The 22,754-nt window shown below is 41.3% G+C and overlaps 2 protein-coding genes and 1 non-coding gene across 4 annotated transcripts in view; 2 read left to right on the top strand and 1 right to left on the bottom strand.

The window, feature by feature from the left end:
- The first annotated feature begins 3,031 nt into the window (after window positions 1-3,031).
- Window positions 3,032-22,754, top strand: part of Syn1 (synapsin I) — a 67,299-nt gene continuing 47,576 nt past the window's right edge. Inside the window, exons 1-5 of one of the 2 annotated variants that reach the window (XM_055607910.1) lie at window positions 3,032-3,671; window positions 13,999-14,056; window positions 14,159-14,250; window positions 15,369-15,525; window positions 16,028-16,117. In XM_055607910.1, coding sequence (XP_055463885.1) covers window positions 3,295-3,671; window positions 13,999-14,056; window positions 14,159-14,250; window positions 15,369-15,525; window positions 16,028-16,117 — 774 coding nt within the window. In that variant the 5' untranslated portion in view covers window positions 3,032-3,294. The remainder of the gene's footprint in view (window positions 3,672-13,998; window positions 14,057-14,158; window positions 14,251-15,368; window positions 15,526-16,027; window positions 16,118-22,754) is intronic. The other variant, XM_055607909.1, reaches the window with a different exon arrangement.
- On the bottom strand, window positions 11,662-11,880 carry LOC129677253 (60S ribosomal protein L38-like). Its single transcript, XM_055607915.1, has one exon. It carries the CDS (start codon window positions 11,878-11,880, stop codon window positions 11,662-11,664), a length of 219 nt encoding a protein of 72 aa, XP_055463890.1.
- LOC129677254 (U6 spliceosomal RNA) lies at window positions 20,504-20,610 on the top strand. Its single transcript, XR_008720188.1, has one exon. It is a non-coding gene; the product is annotated as a U6 spliceosomal RNA (small nuclear RNA).

The raw sequence follows: 22,754 nt of genomic DNA, 5'->3' as shown, positions 1-22,754 counted from the left end.
AACATTAGAAAATACCCAATATATAAAGAGTTCCTCACTTATTTTGTCAGAGGGCATCCTGCAGAGGAGAAGGAAGCCTAATCAAGCCTGGGAGCAGAGGGAACCTCAATAGGATAGAAGAGGGAGTAAGAGGATAGCTAGGGAATGTTGAGCTTGGGAACTGTAGGAACATAGCAAAAAAGGAATGGGAAAAGTTAGGTGGAGGCATGGTTTCTAGAGACAAGATGGTCACCAATAGGTTTTGAGTACTGACGGGAGAGGCATTTCTGATGGGGCAACAGCACAAGCACAAAGGTTATGCCTCTCCTATCTTTCCCTCTTTTATAGTTGAAAAACCAACTCTCGGAGAGATTAAGTCACTTTCCCAACCATATTGTGGATGCTAGTCTTGAACCCAACTATGTGACTCCAGATCCCACCCTATTACTGCTATGTTTAACAAGTCATTGATGTAAAGAATACGGAATGAACAAATGTCCATTACCATAACAAATGGTAATGCACACCAGGAATCTTCTTACTGAAGAGACTGAGGCCAGCCTGGGCTACATAATATCAGGCTAGCCTGGGCGGCATAGCAAGATCTGGTTTAAAAAGAAATGAATAAGTGGATGATTTGCTCTAAAATCCTTCAGGCAAAAGATTCCTGCCAGCTTATCTGCTCCACAATCATCACTCACTCATTGCTCACTAGGATCAGTGATGTAGCCAATCATTCTGGCCCTATCCCTTACTATAACCTACTTTGTTGTGAGTACACTGGCACTGGCTGTTTCATCTTCCTGCCACATATACCAATCACAACAAACATGACTTTTTGGGAATGATTTGAAGCTCATGGATTTTCCTCATTGGCAAAGCAGAAATTATTTTATCTGACCATTGTTTGGGGATTTGGATAAGCCAATGTACATATAAGCCAATAACTATGGATTTATAATTTTGTTGTAGCCAGGATCTTACAAGTTGACATAATGGTTTCTACATCCTAGCACTGCCTGGATTACTGCCTTAGTCAATGTTCTATTGCTGTGAAAGGTACCATTACCAAGTCAATTATCATAAAAAACATTTAATTGGGAGCTTGTTTACAGTTTCAGAGGTGAGCCCATTATCATCATAGGGGAGCATGGTAGCAGGCACAAGGCTTGCTGCTAGAGAAGTACCTGAGAACATGTCGCTGATCCGCAGGCAACAGAGACAGACAGACTCTGGACTTGGCATGGGCTTTTGAAACTCCAAAGCCCATTCTAGTGACTTCCCCAAACAAGGCCACACCTCCTAATCCTTTTAATCTTTTCAAATAGGGCCACTCCCTGGTGACTAAGCATTCAAATATATGAGCCTATGGGAATCATTCTTATTCAGACCATCACAATTACTTTACCTCTAATATGAAAATATTATTTGGTTTCCTCTCTGCAAAGTTCTTCTACATGGAAGAAGACATCCATGAACACTGATGACACTGGGTTTGGGCTATGTCAAGAATAGAGGAATTGAGGGCATGTAGATTAAATGTGTGCGTGGGAAGGAGGCTGGATACACATAAGAGATAGCACTGCAGGGATTGTTTCCATGCTCATCTGGGAGCATGTTTTTTCTTTAGATGTGTATACTTTTTTTTTTAAATCTTTTATTTTTTTTATTAATTACACTTTATTCATTTTGTATCCCCCCATGAGCCCCTCCCTCCTCCCCTGCCGATCCCACCCTCCCTCCCCTTTCTGCATGCATGCCACTCCCCAAGTCCACTGATAGGGGAGGTCCTCCTCTCCTTCTTTCTGATCTTAGTCTATCAGTTCTCATCAAAAGTGGCTGCATTGTCCTCTACTGTGGCCTGGCAAGGCTGCTCCCCCCTCAGGGGGAAGTGATCAACGAGCAGGCCAATCAGATTATGTCAGAGGCAGTCCCTCTTCCCATTACTATGGAACCCACTTGGACACTGAACTGCCATGGGCTACACCTGTGCAGGGGTTCCAGGTCATCTCCACAAATAGTCCTTGGTTGGAGTATGAGTCTCTGGGAAGTTCCCTGTGTTCAAATTATCTTGTTCTGTTGCTCTGCTTGTGGAGTTCCCGTTCCCTCCAGCTCTTACTATTTCCCACTTCTTACATAAAATTCCATTCACTCTGCCCATCAGTTGGCCATCAGGCTCAGCATCTGCTTTGACAGTCTATACTGCAGAAGCTTTCAGAGGCCCTCTGTGGCAGGTTTCAAGGTTGTTTCCTGTTTTCTTCTGGCTTTCAGAGGCCCTCTGTAGCGGGTTCCGAGGTTGTTTCCTATTTTCGTTTTCTTCTGATGTATACTTATATGAGATTCTTGGGTGTTTGTGTCAATGTGTTGCCTGTGTGTATGTGTTCTCATTGTGCTCATTGTATTATCCTGGGCCTGTGTGTCTGCATATACACCTGGATGCCTATGTGTTCTATGATGTACATATAACCTGTGTCTTTCCTTACTTTTCTATGTGTATTATTCTCTGTGTTCCCTCAGGCTCTCACCACCAAGGGCAAGGATATGTAAACTACCCAAGTGTCCACCTCTGCCTGTCTGGTAATGTTTACGCCACCTTCATGCTCTTTTCTTTGCCTGACAGTGTAGATGTAGGAGATATCTCGCCGGGTACATGCAGTAAGAATTTCTACTTTTATGCTCCTCTCTGAGTGTGCCTCTACTCCCACCCTCACCCCCAAAATGCCTTCAACGGTGAAAATCAACACTGGATACCAAATATCCAGGGAGGATTTATGAGAGCAAGTGAGCCTAAAGATCAGGAAGAGGCTACTAAACATGGTGGGATCGTGGGGAGGGAGCTTCCTTACTACAGGTCTGGACCCTTCGGACAAGAACCCCAGCCCCCACCCCTCAAATTGCGCATCCCCCTATTGGAGGGGGAGGGGAAGAGGATGAGGCGCATGCGCACTGTAGGATTCAGCACCGCGGACAGAGCTCTCGCCCCCGCCGCCGGTGCGAGCCACCACCTCCCCAGCACCGAAGGCGGACTGACGTCACTCTCCAGCCCTCCCCAAACTCCCCTTCCCCGAAGCCTTGGTCGCGTCCGCGCTGCCGTGGGTCCAGTCGGACTGCACCATGAGAAGTGCAAGATAGGGGGGTGAGGGCGCGACCATACGCGCTGCGGCGGCTGAGCCTCCGCGTTGCCTCAGTCTGCAGCGGGCAGCAGAGGAGTCACATCGTGCTGGAGAGCGCCGCTGTGCTACTGGGCCCCTCTTGCTCCGCCCCCGCAGCCCACGGACCCACTGCCTCTTGGATCTCCTGCCCCAAGCCGCCACCATGAACTACCTGCGGCGCCGCCTGTCGGACAGCAACTTCATGGCCAATCTGCCGAATGGGTACATGACAGACCTGCAGCGCCCGCAGCCGCCCCCGCCCCCGCCCTCAGCCGCCAGCCCTGGGGCAACGCCCGGCTCAGCTACCGCCACTGCCGAGAGGGCGTCCACGGCCGCACCAGTGGCCTCTCCTGCAGCCCCTAGTCCTGGGTCCTCGGGGAGCGGTGGCTTCTTCTCTTCGCTGTCTAATGCAGTCAAGCAGACCACAGCAGCCGCAGCCGCCACCTTCAGCGAGCAGGTGGGCGGTGGTTCTGGGGGCGCAGGCCGCGGGGGCGCCACCGCCAGGGTGCTGCTGGTCATCGACGAGCCGCACACCGACTGGTAAGCCGCTGTTGCGCCTCTTCGAGGGCCTGGGTCCCAGGATCTTTCTACTGTGAATAAGCAATTATTGAGAGCCACTTTTGAACCTGTATCTGTACCCTCACCCAATTTCTTCCTTTTGATGATTTGTGCTCAGCTCTTCCTTTATGCCCCGCTTTTACTTCCCACAAAGTAAAATTGGTACAAGGAGCAACTTATCTGTTGCCTATACGTCCCTAATGAATCTTATAAGCATTTATTCAGTACCTGCAGTATACCTCAGTGAAGGGCCCTTCCCTCGAGGTGTTTGGCTTTAATGACTAATGTGGGCATGTTTTGAGAGCCTGATTCATGCCCTAAGTCTTTTCTGTCACGGATCTTGTGAACATGTATCCAATTGATGCTATGTGTTCTACCCCAGAGCCCTCCTCAACCTTTCAAACTTGTCTGTAAACAGTGATTGAGTGCTGGTTGTGTATTTTACCCCAGTTTCTTATTACAAGCTCTGCCTCTGATGGATCCTATGAACCTTAACTGAATGTCTTCTATGCAGTCCAAGTCCAGGTGTGTGCTCTGAAGGGACCTATTTTCCCGAAGGATCTAATGCTTGTTTTGTACTATCCCTAAACCTGCCTCAAAAGAATCATTTTCCAAGTGTGAGTTCTGTGAGTTTTCAAGCTTTCTGGTTGTGACTCATTGCCAGTCTCTCCTCAATGACCTTTTCCTATAATGAATCTAGAAGACATTTATTGAGTGCTTCCTATATCTACTGTTCTCCAGACACTTTTTAAAGGCCTTTGGTGGATCCATTCAATATTGATCAGGTCCCTAAAATGTGAGCCTTGTATATTCAGCAAGCATCTGTTGAGTGTTAGCTGTATACCCTAGCACCAAATCTTTATCCAATGCCTTTTCCTTCAGGAGCTTCCATCAGCATATACTGAGCACCATTTGCATGACCCAGCCAATGACCTTTTCACAAAAGTCTGTGGCAAGAGCTAATCTAGTGCTCAAATGTCTAGCAGTTGCTATAGGAACCATTTGGGTCACTTTTGCCAAAGGCCTTTTCTTTTTATCCCTCCTTTGAGCATTGATGGAGCACCTGCTTTATACCTTCTCCACAAAAATCTTCCTTGCATAAAAGGAGAATTGTGCTTGCCTAGATCAAGTTTTTGTACCTCTTTCCCCTTTTCCAATGGATCTTTTCCTCCAAGGATCCAGTGGGTATTTATCAAACGATTCTATACTCATCCCTAGCCTTCCTTATCAAAGGTCATTTGTGAAAAGATTCAGTGAACACTGATTTCTTGTCCATTCTGTGTTCCAGTCTGATGATCTTCCACCAAAGAACCTATCCTCTAGTGGCTCCCATGAGCACTTATGGAGATCTCCTGTGTGTGTATGCCTGGTCCTTAGATACCTTTTCCTGCAGTCGATGAAACCAGCACATACGTAGTACCAGTTGTATATAGAAAATACATTTTCCTTCATTACCTCTAAGAGAATCTGCCCTAACCACGAAGCCTGCCTTTTAAGCTTTTCTCCAATTAACCTAGAACCCTTTTCCTATTCCCTTTAGTAACTCCCTAGGATCCTCTCTTCCTAGCCTTAAGCCCATACATCGAAATACTGTTAGTCTATTTAAGCCAATCAACACTTACTGATCACCAACTGTATGAGTCATCCAAAGTCTCCTCTTTCCAGGTCTCTGGAAGTTCTTGCCACTGCCTTAAGGGCTCACTCTTCAGAGATCTAGTTAGACAAATTGAGTATCATGTGTTTACTACCTTGATCACCCCTTCCTCAGAAGCCCTTACCATGCCATCCTTTCTATTTAAGCCCTTTAATCCATTCTACAGGTATTTATTGCATACTTTCTATGTGACGGAATATGGAATGCATTTGTTAAACAATTACATATGTTAGGAAGAACACTCTGTCAGCTCCCCCTTTCTTCTAATCCCAACCACTAGTTGAATTTCCTCTAACTTTTCTTACTTATCCCTATGAGCATTTAATATGCACATATTGTATACTTAGAAGAACGTATTTCCATGCCTTGAAGTCTAGTTCTCCCCTATTTTTTTTACTAGATTTTTTTTTACTAGATCCTGCCCTCACACACATACTTTGTAGCCACCTTCCCAGGAGTCTTTCCCCTCAACCATCAATATAGAAAGCACTTGCTGTATTCTGTTCAGATAAGTACATTCTCATCAGTGCCGCAGGCTGCTCCACCTTTCCCCTAGCCACCCTTAAAACACGTGTTGAGCACAGTTTATAATTCCTTCACCATAAGCTGTTTCCAAGGGCACTGTCATTTGGGCTCCATTTGCCTTATTGATGTCAGCAAATATTAATGAGGCCTGTACTACATATTGGTAGATGTGCCTTCTCCACTTTAACTATATAAGCAGGTTATTTAATTGCTTCCCACCCGACCCCAGTTTCTCAACTCTACACAGGTGTCCATTCCCCTTTCTCTAAAGGCAATCCAATACCTTCTATTTTTCTAATCTCTAGAAAACATTTATTGAGTGCTTACTGAACTCAGCAAAATATAATCCCCCCCTCTCCTTCAGCATCACATAAGCCCCCATTTATTCCAACAGCTCCTTCAGTCTTTTTCTTCTAGAAAATTTGGCCAATATTCATTTAGTGTCTGCTAGGTGTGTGGTGATATAGTCAGAAGGAGAGAACCTGAGTACACAGGCTCAATGTGGGAACAGAGCCCTGCATGAAATTGCAGACCTTCAGAATTGTAAGCTTCAAATATTTCAGGTTGGCATAAAGGAGGAGTTTCATGCTTTTGTAATAAACACATACCTGTGTATACCTTGATGCCATCTCTCCAGTCTTCACCACTCCTCTTTCTTCCTGAGCCTCCATGCTTTGATGTTGTACCCTCTAAGATTCATTTTTTTTAATGTTTGAGACAGAGTCTCACTATGCAGCCTGGCTGACCTTGAACTTAAGATTCTGTTGCCTCTAACTCATAAGAGCTAGGATTTACAGGCATGTGCCACTATACTGTGCTCCATCTCTCCATTTAGAGATAAGTTACTCCTGCATACTTCAATCTGTGGGTCAATTGTTGATCATGACCAGTATGCCACTGTTTTCAGGAAGCAGGATAAATGGAAAGAGAGAACAGAGTATGTTTTACATAGTACACAGTTATCTAATAAGACTTATTTCATTAATAGATATGATGTATACTATATATGATATTACTACATATTGTATGTGTTATATAATGGCTTTATACTACATAATACATCTACAAGTATAGGATTGTCTTCACAAAATGGAATAAAGTAGAACAAGAAATGCAAAACTATATTGCATATAATAAAGATAATTATTTACCAAAACTTTTTTGAGACAAGGAAGGCCTTGCTGTGTAACCCAGGCTAGCTTCAAACTCATGATCCTCCCATCACTATCTCTGAAATGATAGATTGCCAATGTGTAGGACTATGCCCAGCTGAAATTTTAATTCTGTGTGTATACTTATGTATATTCTACTATGCACTCTAGAGAATGTATGCTATATATTTTATGTGCTATATATATTTATAAGGCATATCTGAATCTTGTTTGTCATAAAACATATGGGTCTTATATATAATATATATATTGTGAGTTATTATGTAAATATGTATTTAGTAGGGTATACAAACTGTTTTTCTTATTGTGGCTTCTTTTCTTAGATAGAATTTCTTGGAAACAGACGTTTCACCTTCAGCTAGCACCTCTGTTGGTCTCAGCGTCTTACTTGACTAGTGATCCATTCCTTCATCTTTGAGGGATCCCTGAGCCTGTGTCCCCATACCTGACTCAGACTCTGGCAGCTTCCTTGTCTACTTAACATGAAAGCTGAACAAGGAGTTCTAACAGATGCCAAAGTGGATGGCCTGGATGCCAAATGTTTTCCTTTCTGCCGTCAGTGTGTACCAACAGCCATAACTCCTCCTTCCTAGCTGTCAATGTTACATTCTTCTGCTAGTGACTTCTCTTTACTTACCAAAGGAAACCAGAAGTGCCCAGGTGGAAATCATAGTTTAGAGTTTAATGGGATTCTTGTTGTGTCCCCTGGTAGCATTGCCCCCCACCCCCAGAAGAACCTTGCAGAACCCTGAAGGAACAGGAAGCACAGATTCTAAAAGTGGATCACTGGAATTGATGAAAAGATGGACTGTCTCCACTGTGACCTCTGACTTCCCAGACTCATGTACTCTATATTACATATTCATATACAGTGATCATGGACTGAGGGTTTCCTTTGCTTTTAGGAAGGTAATGCATGGTGTCATCTCCAAAATGAGGTGATACTTATGGCTTCATTCTCTCAGGCCAGCATTCTCTGAGTTGTGTGTATGGAACCTCATTGGTTAATTCCATAGTCATAGGCCATGTTTGCACCTCTTTACTTTGCCTTCCTTTAGTTTATTATGACATGTGTCCTTTGGTTTGATGCAATGGGATCCTCTGCTGTTGGGGATCAAGTATTATTTAAACCCTTGAACAGTGATACTTGCTAGTCTTACTCAGAAAATGAAAAGGCAAACCACACATGGAAATTTCTAGTCAAAACAGATCACTATTTTTTTTTCCAACATAGAAGAAGCCCAAACCAGTCAGATTGTCCCCAGTGGCTATTTAGTTTTGACGTATGGTGTCAATTCAAAGATTCAATGTTGTTCTTTCTTGCTGAAAGACAGGAAGATTAGCTCCACATGTAGCTTTTATCTCTGCTGCCATTACCATTTCATTTGTGTGTCCATCTGCTAGCACTGAGGTGGCTCATTAGAGGCTGGCTGACATCGTCTGGCTGACTCATCCTATCTACTTGGTTGCCTAGTACCACTTCCATGGTGGATAAAGCCTGGTGGGTGTTAGCACACAGTACAAAGATCTTCATTCCTGCCTTTTAGCCTACTCCCATATGTTCACCCACAGTTCTGTGCCAAAGGCCTTCTTGTTATGATCTTCCAGTCATTTTTTTCCTGGCCTCTTAACAACCAGACAATTCACTTAACATTGCCTATAAACATATAACTCTATTAGTTGATGGGTGTGGTCTGACTCAGCTCATAATGAGCTGTTTTGGGTACACAGTCACTTGGTGCTCTATGGTCAAGCATTCTGTCTCTATAAGGAATACTGCAGTGGAATCTGTTTCTCAGGCAGCATATAATTCAGCCAGGCATAGTGGTACTTGCCTGCAATCCCAGCTCAGGAGGCTAAGGTAAAAGGATAATTCATTTGATGACAGTCTTGGCTATAGAGAATGTCCCAAAACAGTCAGGGCTACATAGTAAGACCTTATCTGAAATACAATGACCACAAAGGTATCTAAGCCCCTGCTGAAGGTGGTATGACCTAGCTCCAGAATCCTGAGAATCTCAAACTTAAGCTTCTCATAGGCTCCACACTGCATCTGTCTCCACTACTGACACCTCTGGTATCAAAAGACTGGCCAGGTTAAATATCCTAAGTGGCAGGACTGTTTGCACCACATCCTGGATCTGCCACAGTGCCCTCTTAGGCTCTGATCCCTACTCAGAACTGACAACTTTAAATGTCACTTGGAACATGGGTCCAGGTGTAGAATACGATGCTTCCAGAACTTGAAAGCTGTCTCTTTGCAGTAGAAGGCATGAAAAGCAAAGCTCAACTTTCTTCTTTGGAAGTGTCCTGGCATGCTTTTGGTCACTACAATATTACTAACATGATAGGTCCCTAAGACTCTGAATGGTCTCTCTCCTGCCTTCTCAAGCTTATGAATCTTTTGATGTTTGAGAGACATGTTCTTAATATGTACCTTAGAATAACCTGGAACTCACTACGTTGCCTAGTCTGGCCTCAAATTCATCATCCTCCTGCCTTAGGGGGATAGTGAATCCCCACCATCCCCACCATCCCCACCTCAGATTTCATGTGTATTATCAAGACAATATGCTAACCATCTCTTCTTCATCTTGCATAATCATCATGATGTAACTGATGTAATGGTCCAGTGTGATATTCTATGGGGTGTCCAGATGGTTTATATTCTTCTGCACTCTATTATAATGTAGGTTGAGAGAAACAACAGAATCCTATAGAAAAACCATCAACAGATATTGTCAATGTCATGTGAGCTGTTTTTGGTGTTTTTTTTTTCTAATCAGAATTGAAGAAGTGCATCTGCCAAATTGATGGCTGCCTGTCATACTTGATACATTATGAATTTATAATAATAACATGTCCAGTATTGTAGCTGCAAACAAAGGTACTAGTTGGTGACATTTGCAGCAGTCTACAAGAATTCTCTGTCTCTGTCCAGTCTTTTCAGAAACATAACTAGTTAATTTTATGGAGATATGATGAGACAAGTGCCCTTGTAGCCTCGTAGCATTGCTTTCAATTTACTGTTGTTTTGTTCTGTGTTTGTCAAGTGCTTGGGTTGAAAGCTAGGACTCCATGCATATTAGGAATGTGTTCTGCCACTGAGCTAGACACCCAGCCCTTATTTACTACTTTGGTAGGAGCATAGAGGTGTTATCTCAGAGGCTTCTATTTGGACTTCTCTGTACTAGCTTTTATCCCGCTGGGGGTTAGTCATGGAAATGAACATTAGGGTGTCTCCGGTCCAGGGGACTCACTGTAAGCAAGATCTAGTTATTTGTCAGCTTTCCAGTATAGTAATTGGGAGTAGATCCTGAGCAGGGCATGCATTGGTTTATAAGGTACTTAAGGGATACTACATTGTCTCAAACAAGGGAAGGTTTCTATGTAGTAAAGGTGAGTAGACTGCTTCTGCTGGTACAATGGGTTCAGGTAAATTCAGGATGTCTAACTGCATCCTTAGGTACCACGCCTGTCCTCTTAGGGCTGAGCATGGTGTGGCAGAGAGGTAGACCACCCTTCTCTGAAGTTCCACTATTCTTAAAATTAAACCCTGAACCTGGTCCTCCCATCTGCTCTCTCTCTGCAGATTAAGGTTTCTTTAAAATTGCAAAGGACATCCTCTGCCTTTCATATTTTGCCTTGAATTGGTGGTTATGCAGATCTTTCTGCAGTTTACAAGTGTCATTTAACAAACAGTTACCCCAATCTGGTTACCATTTCTTTCACATCTGTCAAGTGTCAAGAATATTTCACCAGCTGCTTCACTTTCCTCCACTAGATTCCTATTGCAGTCCACTATCAGGAAGTCACTTCATCTTCCAAATGCCAGGGGCTTATTGTATCACTCTTCATCACTTAAAAAAGAAATTCCATAGTTCATATTTTGTCACAATGATACCACCCAGTGTCTCAAGGCATCCCAGATCATATGGCACCCTCTTATGCATCACAAACTGCACCTGCCTCAGAGGAATTTGTATCACTACAGTATGTTATGGGTTGTACTGCCACCAAGGGTGCTCACTGGGTGAGCTGGATGCTGGATAACTCAGCTAAAAAATCATGCTAAGAGCCTTCTTCTGTAGTTTGACTCCTATGACCCAGTGTTATCAGTTCACTTCCTGGAACAGACTCAAGAGGCAGAGATTTTCATGCAGAAAGCCTACTGGGTATGTCTTTAGGATCAACACTGTAAAGAGTATAGGGTTGAACAGAGGATATGATATGTCAGAGGCCTCAGCTGTTCCCAGGGGGTACTCTGGAGCTGATCTGGCCCTTCAATGTCAGCCCAGATTGAGAGAAAGAGGTTAGCTTTCTGTCTTAGTTAGGGTTATCATTGCTATGTTGAAACACGGTGACCAAAAAAGCAAGTTGGAAAGGACAGAGTTTGGATTATATTTCCACATTATAGTCCATCATTGAAAGAAGTCAGGGCAGTAATTCAAAGAGGGCAAGAGGTGATGCAGAGGCCAGGAGTGCTGTTCTTTGGCTTGCTCTCCATTGCTTGCTTAGCCTCACCTTTCTTTGTTTCTTGCTTGGTTCCTTCCTTCCTTCCTTTCTTTTTTTCTTTTTTTTTCTTTTCAGGGTATTTAATAGTCAAATGTGAAGGTCTAGTTCATTTAAGCTCCTTCGCTGCCAAACCAGGGGGCAGGGACTGCTTCAATATCTCTGCCTTCTCCCTGTCTGTGCTGACCAGGGTATAAAGACACCTGCTGCACTGAACCTTGAATTTCATATTATCCTTGTTACTATTGATCTTGTTCTTGATGAATTTTGCATACTTCTTCTGGGATGTTAGCAAAAAGTTCTTGATTTTCTCAAATTTCCAAGGCATGAAGACAGGCGTTCAGCACTGGCAAGTACCTAAACACTCAGAATGGCAGAACCAGAGAGTACAAGAAAAACTAGCTTTCTTGTAGGACCCAGGACCTCTAGCTCAGAGGTAGCACCATCCACAGAAGCTGGGCCATCCTACATCAATCCCTAAGTAAGAAAGTGTCCTATAGGTTTACCTACTGCCCAATGTTATGAAGTCATTTTCTCAGTTGAGGCTCCCTTGCCTCTGATGACTTTAGTTGTGTCAAGTAGACATAAAACTAGCAAGCACACCTTCATACGCCCTCAAGATCAGAAATAAATAAGGGGCTAAACTCAAAAAAATTAAGTATTGCTGGGCATGGTAGCTCATGCCTTTAATCCAAGCACTTGGGAGGCAAAGACAGGTAGATCTCTGTGAGTTCAAGGTCATCATGGTCTACAAAGCAAGTTTCCAGCCAGCAAGGGCTACACAGTGAGACCTTGCCTCAAAAAAAATCCAAAGAAACAGGAAGGAAGGAAGGAAGGAAGGAAGGAAGGAAGGAAGGAAGGAAGGAAGGAAAGAAAGAAAGAAAGAAAGAAAGAAAGAAAGAAAGAAAGAAAGAAAGAAAGAAAGAAAGAAAGAAAGAAAGAAGGAAAGAAAGAAAGAAGGAAAGAAAGAAAGAAGGAAAGAAAGAAAGAAGGAAAGAAAGAAGAAAAGTAGATGTCACCTTGGCCAAAGCAGCTGCCTATAACAGACGACAATTTTCATTGGAGAGAAAGGCGTGAGCTGTCAAAAGGACAAAGACTTGTTGGCCCCAAAGAAGAGCCCGAGCAGAGCAGAACAGAACACAATAGCAGCCAGTACACTTGTCAAAAACAAGCAAAAAACAACAAACCTTGAAAAGCAATGATGTATGCATTTTCTCAATTGAGGCTTTTTCCTCTCTGTTGACTTTAGGTTGTGTAAAGTTGATATGAAACTATCCAGCACAGGCAGTAACCTCAAGAAATTAGGTGTCATCCTCATCTATCATCAGTTATAAATGGAAACCCACGAGATCTTAAAGATTCTCTTCTGTTTATGGGGAACAGTGTTAGTGTGTGTGTGAGAGAGAGACAGAGACAGAGAGACAGAGGGAGACAGAAACACCGATGGAGGGAGGCAGAGAGATCAAAAGAGAGAGAAACAATATACAGAAAAAAAGAAAAAGGAAGCAGCTGTTCTTGAGTCCTTTTGTGCACATCAATGAAGCCAACAGGATGCATTTGTGCAATATATATGTATCAGAGTTGCTGACTGTGTACATGCTAGTGACTGGTTTTCCTAGGAGTGTCTCTTCCTTTCATCTCCCTTCCATGAAAATCCTGACTGGGGCTTCTGTGAAGAAGCCTGTTTGGTAGAATTATGATCCTGGGAGAGGAGGCTGCTGGAAGCTGGGTGAGGCTGGAGGCAACGACAAAGCAATTTGTAATGTGCCTAATGCTGCTGCTCCTGCTCCTCTTCTTGTGGCTTCATCCTCAGCTGCATTCCTTCCTCCCCCATCATTGCTGGCTACAGCTTCTTTACAAGCAGCCGCAGCTGCACCCCTCAATTGGCAGCTCCTGTTCAGATGCAACTGTCCACCCATAGCTCTTGAAGCCCCCACAGCAGATGACACCCTTGATCAAGGCGCAGCTTTATGGTAAAACTGAGAACAGAAAGTCACTTTGGAATCATGCAGACACAAGTACCAAGACCCACACAAGCACTGAAACATACCACACTATAGGGTACACCTCATGTATTTATATTCTCTGAGGTTCTTGGTCATTTACAGACCTTTATGTAGTTCAAAGTCCATTATAATTGACACAACACAATTCATTTTCCAAAGCTTTTACAGGAATACTTAGAATACTAATGTGATGAGATACCATAGTTTGAGGCATGTCTGCTCTCTATGGTCTTTTATAATATCCTTTACATACTTCCACAGATATTACATTGTTCATTGTTCACAAAGTATTGTCAATTTTCACAAGCTATTTTAAAGTATTCTGTGGTTTCTGTACCAGAACTGATGGGGAAAAGGGTTCGAGGGACCAGCCTGGGTCTGATCTTTATGTCTGAGATCTGAGCACTGATGGATGTGTCCTTCTGTATTTCTCTATACAGGGCAAAATACTTCAAAGGGAAGAAGATACATGGAGAAACTGACATTAAAGTAGAGCAAGTAAGTTGAGGAAGCAGGCTTGGAACTCCATCATCTGGGCAGCAAACCCATTGTTCACACTTACATGATGTGGGCAAATCATTGGTTTTCTATCTTTTCCAGGCTGAATTCTCTGATCTCAATCTTGTGGCTCATGCCAATGGAGGATTTTCTGTGGACATGGAAGTTCTTCGGAATGGGGTCAAAGTTGTGAGGTGAGTGTGAAAAAGGCACACTAGTGTTACAGGGGAAAGCATAAGGGACTCCCTTAGAACTGGGAGAGTCACTAACTATACACATGTTCAGTGAGCAAAATCTTAGGTACAGAGTGTGGCAGTGAGGGGGCTGTTCTAAGTAGCCAAGGGTCCTAGCAGACTACAAGGAAACTTCTCAAGTTTTTATTCAACAAATATTTGTTGAGCATCTACTTCATTCTAGGTGCTGTCCTTAGTAGTTGACACCAACAGACATTTATTTAACACCTGTTGGTGTGCCAAGAACTCTTCTACATGCTAAGTGACCTAGTGGTGAGCAAAACATAACACCTTCCCAAGTATAAAACCCTTCTGCCTTTAACTTGATTTATGAATAGGTAATAAGAAAATGTAAAGATGAGACAGAGGCAGGTGGAGCTCTGTGAGCTTCGAGGCCAGCCTGATCTACAGAGTGAGTTCCAGGATGCCCAAGGCTACACAGAAAAACCCTGTCTCAAAAAAACAAAAATAAAACAAAGAAAGAAAGAAGGAAGGAAGGAAGGAAGGAAAGAAAGAAAGAAAGAAAGAAAGAAAGAAAGAAAGAAAGAAAGAAAGAAAGAAAGAAAGAAAGAAAGAAAGAAAGAAAGGAAAGATGGAATCACCAGGAAAAACCAAAAACAGAGAATCAGATATAGGGCTCGTTGGAAGATAATGGGTTTTGCAATTTGGATAGAGGCCTGGTAGTGTAAGAAATAGTTGAGAATGAGCTGAAGAAAGTGAAGGAGAGATTCCTGTATGTATGCTGGGGAAATATGCAGGTGGAGGGAAGAGCTCACAGATCCCAAGGACAACTGGGAGCCTGAGAGACTGTGACCAGGGAGATGCCATAGTGGAGTGGGTAGCATTTGCAAGCTGACCTTCAGCAGACAGGAATGTCTGAAATCAGTCACCAGATGGGGAAAGGGTGGCAACAATGTTCCAGGCAGAAGGACCAGCTTGTCCATATGGGCAGAGGGGGAAAAAAAACACTTTGCAATTTCCAGGAGCTATGAATACTCAGAAATTCAGGAGTGGTAGCATACTTCCTAGCTGGTGGGAGGTTGAAGATGCTCAGAATTTTATCTGTGCCCCCAACCCAGGTCTCTGAAGCCAGACTTTGTGCTGATCCGCCAGCATGCCTTTAGCATGGCACGAAATGGAGACTACCGCAGTTTGGTCATTGGGCTGCAGTATGCCGGAATTCCCAGTGTTAACTCTTTGCATTCTGTCTACAACTTCTGTGACAAACCCTGGGTGGTAAGTTACAGCAAGAGTGCTCCTGGAAATGGAATTGCACGTATGTGCATGTGGGAATCTGGAACCACTCTGTCTTTTCAGAAGTGAGGATGTTTAAAACTTTAACATGCAAGTTAGCTTTACATCACTGTAACAAATACATGAGATAATCAAACTCAGGAAAAGAAATGGTTTGTTTTAGCTCAGTTTTTGAGGTTTCAATCCTGTTGCTTTGGGCTTGTAGCAAGGCAGAGCATCATGGTGGAAGTGCACAGTGGAGCAAAGCTATCTTTCTTTCGAGAGAAAGAGGAAAGCAGGGAATTAAGCCCCTGTGAGAATAGCACCTCCACAACAACCTAAAACATCTTAGAAGGCCACACCTCCAAACAGCATCACTCTGGGGAATAATTTTTAACACATGAGCCTTCAGGACATTACAGATCCAAATTAGCACTTGGGGTACAAGCTTACAGACTCCCCTGAAGTTAGGAACTCACTGATTCATGTCTCCTGGTTCTTATAGTTTGCCCAGATGGTTCGACTACAAAAGAAGCTTGGAACAGAGGAATTCCCTCTGATTGATCAGACTTTCTACCCCAATCACAAAGAGATGGTAAGCCTGGGAGAACAGAGTGGGAAAGATTCAGAACTACTGCAATATTACCAACAGCTGTATTGATGGTACGATATCTGAGTGTTACAGGTAGAAATGCATAGAGCACCAGTTCTCAACCTGTGAGTCACCACCTTTTCACAGGGGTGACATATCAGATATCCTGCACATCCGATAGTTACATTACAATTCATAACAGTAGCGAAATTACCGTTATGAAGGTAGAAATGAAATAATTTTATGGTTGTGAGGTCACCAAAACATAAGGAACTGTATTAAAGGATCACAGGTTGAGAAATGTTGAGAACCGCTGGTGTAGAGGAATGAAGTAGCTTTATGATTGAGTCTATCAAACAGGTTGAATAGCCTTTGTCCAAGATGCTTGAAAATCATAAATGTTTCAGATATCAGATTTTCCTTTTGGATTTTGAAATATTTGTATATGTATACAGTATTTTGAGCATGGGACTCAAGTCCAAAGATTTATTTATTTTTTTATTGTGTGTGGTTGCTTTGCCTGCATGTGTGTCTGCGCACCACACTAATGTAGTGCCCATGGAGGCCAGAAAAAGATGTCAAATCCCCTGAAATTGGAGTTACAGACAGTTGTAAGTTACTATGTGGGTGCTGGACACTTAACTTCAGTCCTCCGTAAAGCTCTTAATCCTTGAGCCAAGTATTTCACATATGCCTTATAAACATAACTTCAAGTTACTCTAATACAGTATTTTTAGTAAGCCTGTGTTTTGACTGCTACCTGTCACATGAAGTTACATATAGAATACGACACTTGTGGAACACATGGTGGTGCTCAAAATGTTTATAATTGGGAATATTCCAGATCTTAGATTTTTTATAAGGAATGCTCAACCAGGACCACAAATTTCCTAATAATTACAAGTATAAATTAAGTTATTGATCCCAATATTTATCAAATCCTATTTTATATCATTTAATCTTACTGGTATTAAAGATGTATTTCTAGAGTGAATTAATAGAAATAACATAATAACATAATAACAATAATCAGATTGTGTTCCATGTAGAAACCAAATAATTGTTACTAAAATACTCTTCCTGGTAGAAATTTTACCCATATTTCAAACTAGGACTGCCAATAAAAATGTTCAATAGCAATATTATAAATTATTTACAAATATAAATTAAATCATTGTTATTATCATAAAATAAAATCGTTATTACTACAAATGATCATGAATAGTACAAATTATTGTAATCGATATATATTATGGGTACCAATATCATAAATTAAATTAGAATTTTTGCTAGAAATTAAATAATCAGCCAGATGTGGTGACATGGGTCTATAATCTTAGCACTTAGAAGGTAGAGGCAGGAAGATTATGAGTTTGAGGCCAGCCTGGATACATAGAAGTCAAATAATCATTGCTAGCATTATCAATGAGTATAGGTAACTATATCACAAATTATGCTTGCATGCAAATTAGAAGTGTCTATTCTGTCCCCCGAGGTGGGAGCAGCCTTACTAGGCCACAGAGGAGGACAATGCAGACAGTCCTGATGAGGCCTGATAGACTAGGGACAGATGGAAGGGGAGGAGGATCTCCCCTATCAGTGGACTTGAGGAGAGGCATGGGAGAAGATAAGAGAGGGAAGCTGAAATTGGGAGGGGATGAGGAAGAGGGCTACAGCTGGGATACAAAGTGAGTAAACTGTAATTTATTAAAAATTAATTAATTAAAAATAAATACAAAAAGAAGTATCTATTCTGGAGTATATTCAACAAATATTATCATTACCAATATCTAATGTATTAGATTTAACAACTAATACTAAAATTTATTACAATTGTAACAAAATAAGTTTACCAACATACATAATTAGTATTTATGTTGAGAAGAAATCAAATTGTTAATATTTCAGTGGCTACTATATGCTATGGCTATGAGTCAAATTTAGTTATAAATAGAAGTTGATTCATTGTTAGTAATTTCATCAAAATTTACAACTAATTACTAATTTTTCCAGTGCTATAAGTTATACCCTTTACATAAATAAACATTACCAATTTTATGGCTTAAATTATAATTAAATATCAGTTGTAATCTAACATTGTTGACTTTACCACTAATAGTGCAAGTGCTATGGTTGCATCACTTTCCCCTAGCTGGGCTGCCTTGTCTGGCCTCAGTGGAAGATGATGGGACTTGATGTGCCACAGTGGGTTTGTACAGGTGGCTCCCCTTTGCTGAGGAGAAGTTGGAAGGAGGAAAGGGAGAAGGTGGGAGGATAGGATCAGGAGAAGAGGAGGAAGGAGGCACAATTAAGATGTAAAGTGAATAAATAAATAAATTTTAAAATTAAAGATAAATAAATATGTATGAATTAAATTTATTTACAGTTCAAAGCATTAGGTCTGTTTTGGTTTGGTTTGATTTTTTTTTTTTTTTTGAGACAGGGTTACTCTGTGTAACTACCCTGGCAGTCCTGGAACTGTCTTTGTAGATCAGGTTGGCTTGGAACTCATACAGATCTGCCTACCTCTGTCTCCCTTAGTGCTGGGACTAAAGATGTGTGCTACCATGCTCAACCAAACTATTAGTTCTAAGAAAATCCAATTTGTTTATCACCATTATTATTTATTCCATATTCTTTGAGAACCAGTTCAATAGAATGGCATTATGAGAAATTCCTAGCTGGAATTTCTGTGTGGAAATCCTAGCCCTACAACTTACAAGAGAACTTACTTTTAAATATATATATATATATAATTATTTATTAATTATAGTTTATTCACTTTGTATCCCAGCTGTAGCCCTTCCCTCAGCCCCTCCCAATCCCACCCTCACTCCCTCATCTCCTCTCATGCCCCTCCCCAAGTCCACTGATAAGGGAGGTCCTCCTCCCTTTCCTTTGACCTTAGCCTATCAGGTCTCATCACTACTGGCTGCAGTGTCTTCCTCTGTGGCCTGGTAGGGCTATTCTATCTTCACCAACCCTATATCTGACAGAGGGCTAATACCCAGACTATATAAAGAGCTCAAGAAGTTAAAAAGCAACAAATCAAGTAATCCAATTAAAAAATGGGGGACAGAATCAAATAGAGAATTCTCAAAAGAGGAATATTTAATGGTAGAGAAACACTGAAAGAAATGCTCAAGAGAACTTACTTTAATGTCATGCACCTCAGTTTATCCATCAGTAAAATTCAGGTGTTAATATTTTTGCATCATATACTTGGTGTAGGAATTAAATTACTTAATAAATGTCAAGTGATTAAACCTTTGTACTTGGCATATGTTGGTAGAAGTTATCTTTACATACCTAAGTGATGGGTTTTTATCATAAAAGGGTGTTGGACTTTTTCAAATTCTTTTGCTGTTTTAGTGACATGATCATATGGCTTTTGCTATTTATTCCATGAATATGCCATCAACTGATTTTCATATAAGTTCATAGTTTGATAAATGAAACCCATCATTTATGTGATGCATCGGGATGTAAAAATTTGCATTATTCGGCTAAAGCTCACTTGGTCATAGTGTAAATCTATTGTGAGATTCAGATAGTATATTGTTAAGGATTATGGTATCTATATTTGTAAGGAGTAGTGGCCTGTAAATTTTCTTTTCTAATATAGTTTGGGGATCAGGATCCTATTGTTCTCATAGAAAGAGCTTGGCAGTATTACATTCCCTTCAGTTTTGGGGAAAATTGATGTAATTTCTTCTTTAAATAAATATTTGGTTGATAGTCATCAGGAAAACATCTAGTTCAATGCATTTTTCTGTATTTATTTTATTATACTGGGTTACATAAGGCCATTTTATGCAAGTATATATTGCACTTTGAATTGGCTACCTCTCTCACTTTTCTCCACCCCCATTAGTTCCCCCAGGCAATTTTGATCCACTTTCATGTAATTTGTATATATGCAATTTTACATTTATAAGACCTACAGAAAAACTGACTTAATTCACTTACTATGATTATCTCTAGTTACATCTTTTTTTCTGCAGATGACATAACTTCATTTTCTTTTATGGCTGATTTTTTTTATTGTGTGTATAACATTTTTATATGCTTCTGTTGCGGGATACATGTGTCAATTTCACAATCTAGCTATTGTGAAAAGTGTGATAACTTTTGGGTAAATAGCCAGACATAGTGTAGCTAGGTAGATCTATTTTAGTTTTCTGAGACCTTAACATAAAACCCAAAACTCTAAAAATGATTTAAAAAAAAATTAGAATGACTAGAAAACACTTCATGTTCTTGGCATAGGCAAGTGCTTTCTAAATAGAACTCCAGTTACTCAGGAATTTAAGGCCAACAATTAACAAATGGGAAAATCTTTACTAGCTGACAAAGGATTGATATGTACAATATACAAAGAACTCAATAGTGCTCGCTTTGGCAGCACATATACTAAAATTGGAACGATACAGAGAAGATTAGCATGGCCCCTGCGCAAGGATAACACGCAAATTCGTGAAGCGTTCCATATTTTTAAAAGATCATCCTGAGTGAAATATCCCAGAAGGAGAAAGACAAACACGGTATATACTCACTTATATAGACCTATAAGATACGATAAACATAATGAAATCTATACACCTAAAAAAGATAATCAAGAGAGCGGACACGGGGTAAGATGATCAATCCTCATTTAGAAAGACAGATGGGATGCGCATTGAACATATGACAGGAGTCTACTGAGCGCATCTGAAAGACTCTAACTAGCAGTGTTTTCAAAGCAAAGACTCATGACCAAACCTTTGGCAGAGTACAGGGAATCATAAGAAAGAAGGGGAGTTAGTCTGATGAGGAAAGGATAGGAGCTCCACAAGGACCAAATATATCTGGGCACAGGGTCTTTTCTGAGACTGACATGCAACCAAGGACCATGTATGAATATAACCTAGAACCTCTGCTCAGATGTAGCCTGTGGTAGCTCAGTAACCAATTGTTTTCCCATAGTGAGGGGAACAAGGACTATTTCTAAGAGGAACTCAATGACTGGCTCTTTGGCTTCCCCACCCCCCAAGGGAGGAGCAGTCCTGTTAGGCCACAGAGGAGAGCTTTGCAGCCAGTCCTGAAGATACCTGATAAAACAGGATCAGATGAATGGGGAGGAGGTCCCCCCTATCAGTGGACTTGGCAAGGGGCACGGTGGAGATGAGGGAGGGAGGGAGGGAAGGACTGGGAGGGAATGAGGGATCGGGACACGGCTGGGATACAGAGTTAATAAAATGTAACTGATAAGAAAAAAATAAAAAATAAAAATAAAGAACTCAATAATCTAAATAGCAAGAACTCAAATAATCTAATAGAAATGCTACTGAAATAAGCAGACAGTTCTCAAAAAATAAAGTACAAACCGCCAATAAACATGAAATAAAAAAGTTCAACATTACTAGCCTCCAGGTGTGGTGGCACACACCTTTGATCTCAAGAGGCAGAGGCAGAGGGATCTCTGTGAGTTTGAGGCCAGCCTGGTTTACAGGGTTTCTCTGTGTAGCCCTGGCTGTCCTGAAACTCACTCTGTAAAACCGGCTGGGTTCAAACTCACAAATATCTGCCTGCCTTTGCCTCTCAAATGCTGGGATTAAAGACAGGCACCACCACCATCACCTAGCTTTATTTTATTTCTAATAATTAAAAAATAAGATTTAAAAAAATTTATCATATGCATATGGGAGAGATGTATGTGCATGTGAGAGCAGTGGCCTCACAGGCCAGAAGGCTTCAGCTCTCCTGGAGCTGATGTTACAGATAGTTGCAATCCACCTGTCATAGGTGCTAGGAACTGCAAAAACACTACTTTCTCTTAGTCACTGAGCCATCTTTCTAGGCCAATTTTTAAAGTATTTCCAATTGTGTGTATGAGTGTCTATGGTGTGGGTGGAATGTATTAAAACTAGGCATACATGTATGTATGTAATTTTTTCCATTAAAAAAAAAAACAGGTTCTTGCTGCACAGCAGTGATGCACACCTGTAATCCCAGCACTAAGGAGGCAGAGGCCGGAGGATCTCTATGAGTTTGAACCTACACACTGAGTTCCAGGCTAGGCAGTGCTATATAGAATGTGCCTTGCACATTCTAGGCAAGCATTCTATCACACATTCCTTATTCATATAACCAAAAGTTACTTTTATACAGTGTTTTTACTAAGCCTGTGTTTTGCTCTGTCATTACCAACATATGTGTCATTTATTACATCTTCTTGATGAATTGATCTTATTATAAAATACCCTTATCTCTAATAACAATTTGTTTAAAAGTCTGTTTTGTATGATTTTTGTACAGCCACTCCAGCTCTTTTTGTTAGTATTTACATGGTAATTTTTTTCCATCAACCCATGTTCTTCCTATTTTGTATTTAAATATAAAACATTGTCTCTTGGGCTAGCAAGATAGCTCTACAGTTAAAAGTGCTTGACACCAAGCCTCATGGCCTAAGTTCATCCAGGACCCATATAGCAGAAGGAGATAACCAACTCCCAAAAGTTGTCCCACGACCACCATATGATGCATTGTAGCATGGGTACACACACACACACACACACACACACACACACACACACTGAAAAAATAAATATAATAAAAGGGTTTTTGTTTTGTTTTGTTTTAATCATCCTTTGTTTTCCCC

Source organism: Psammomys obesus, unplaced genomic scaffold (genome assembly GCF_907164565.1).
Source record: "Psammomys obesus unplaced genomic scaffold, mPsaObe1.curated_primary_1811, whole genome shotgun sequence".
Taxonomy (NCBI): domain Eukaryota; kingdom Metazoa; phylum Chordata; class Mammalia; order Rodentia; family Muridae; genus Psammomys; species Psammomys obesus.
This window is presented reverse-complemented; position numbering and strand designations above follow the sequence as displayed.

Bases quoted from the DNA above. Each gene is read 5' to 3' on its own strand.
- LOC129677253 (XM_055607915.1), bottom strand. From the start codon at position 11,880: ATGCCTTGGAAATTTGAGAAAATCAAGAACTTTTTGCTAACATCCCAG.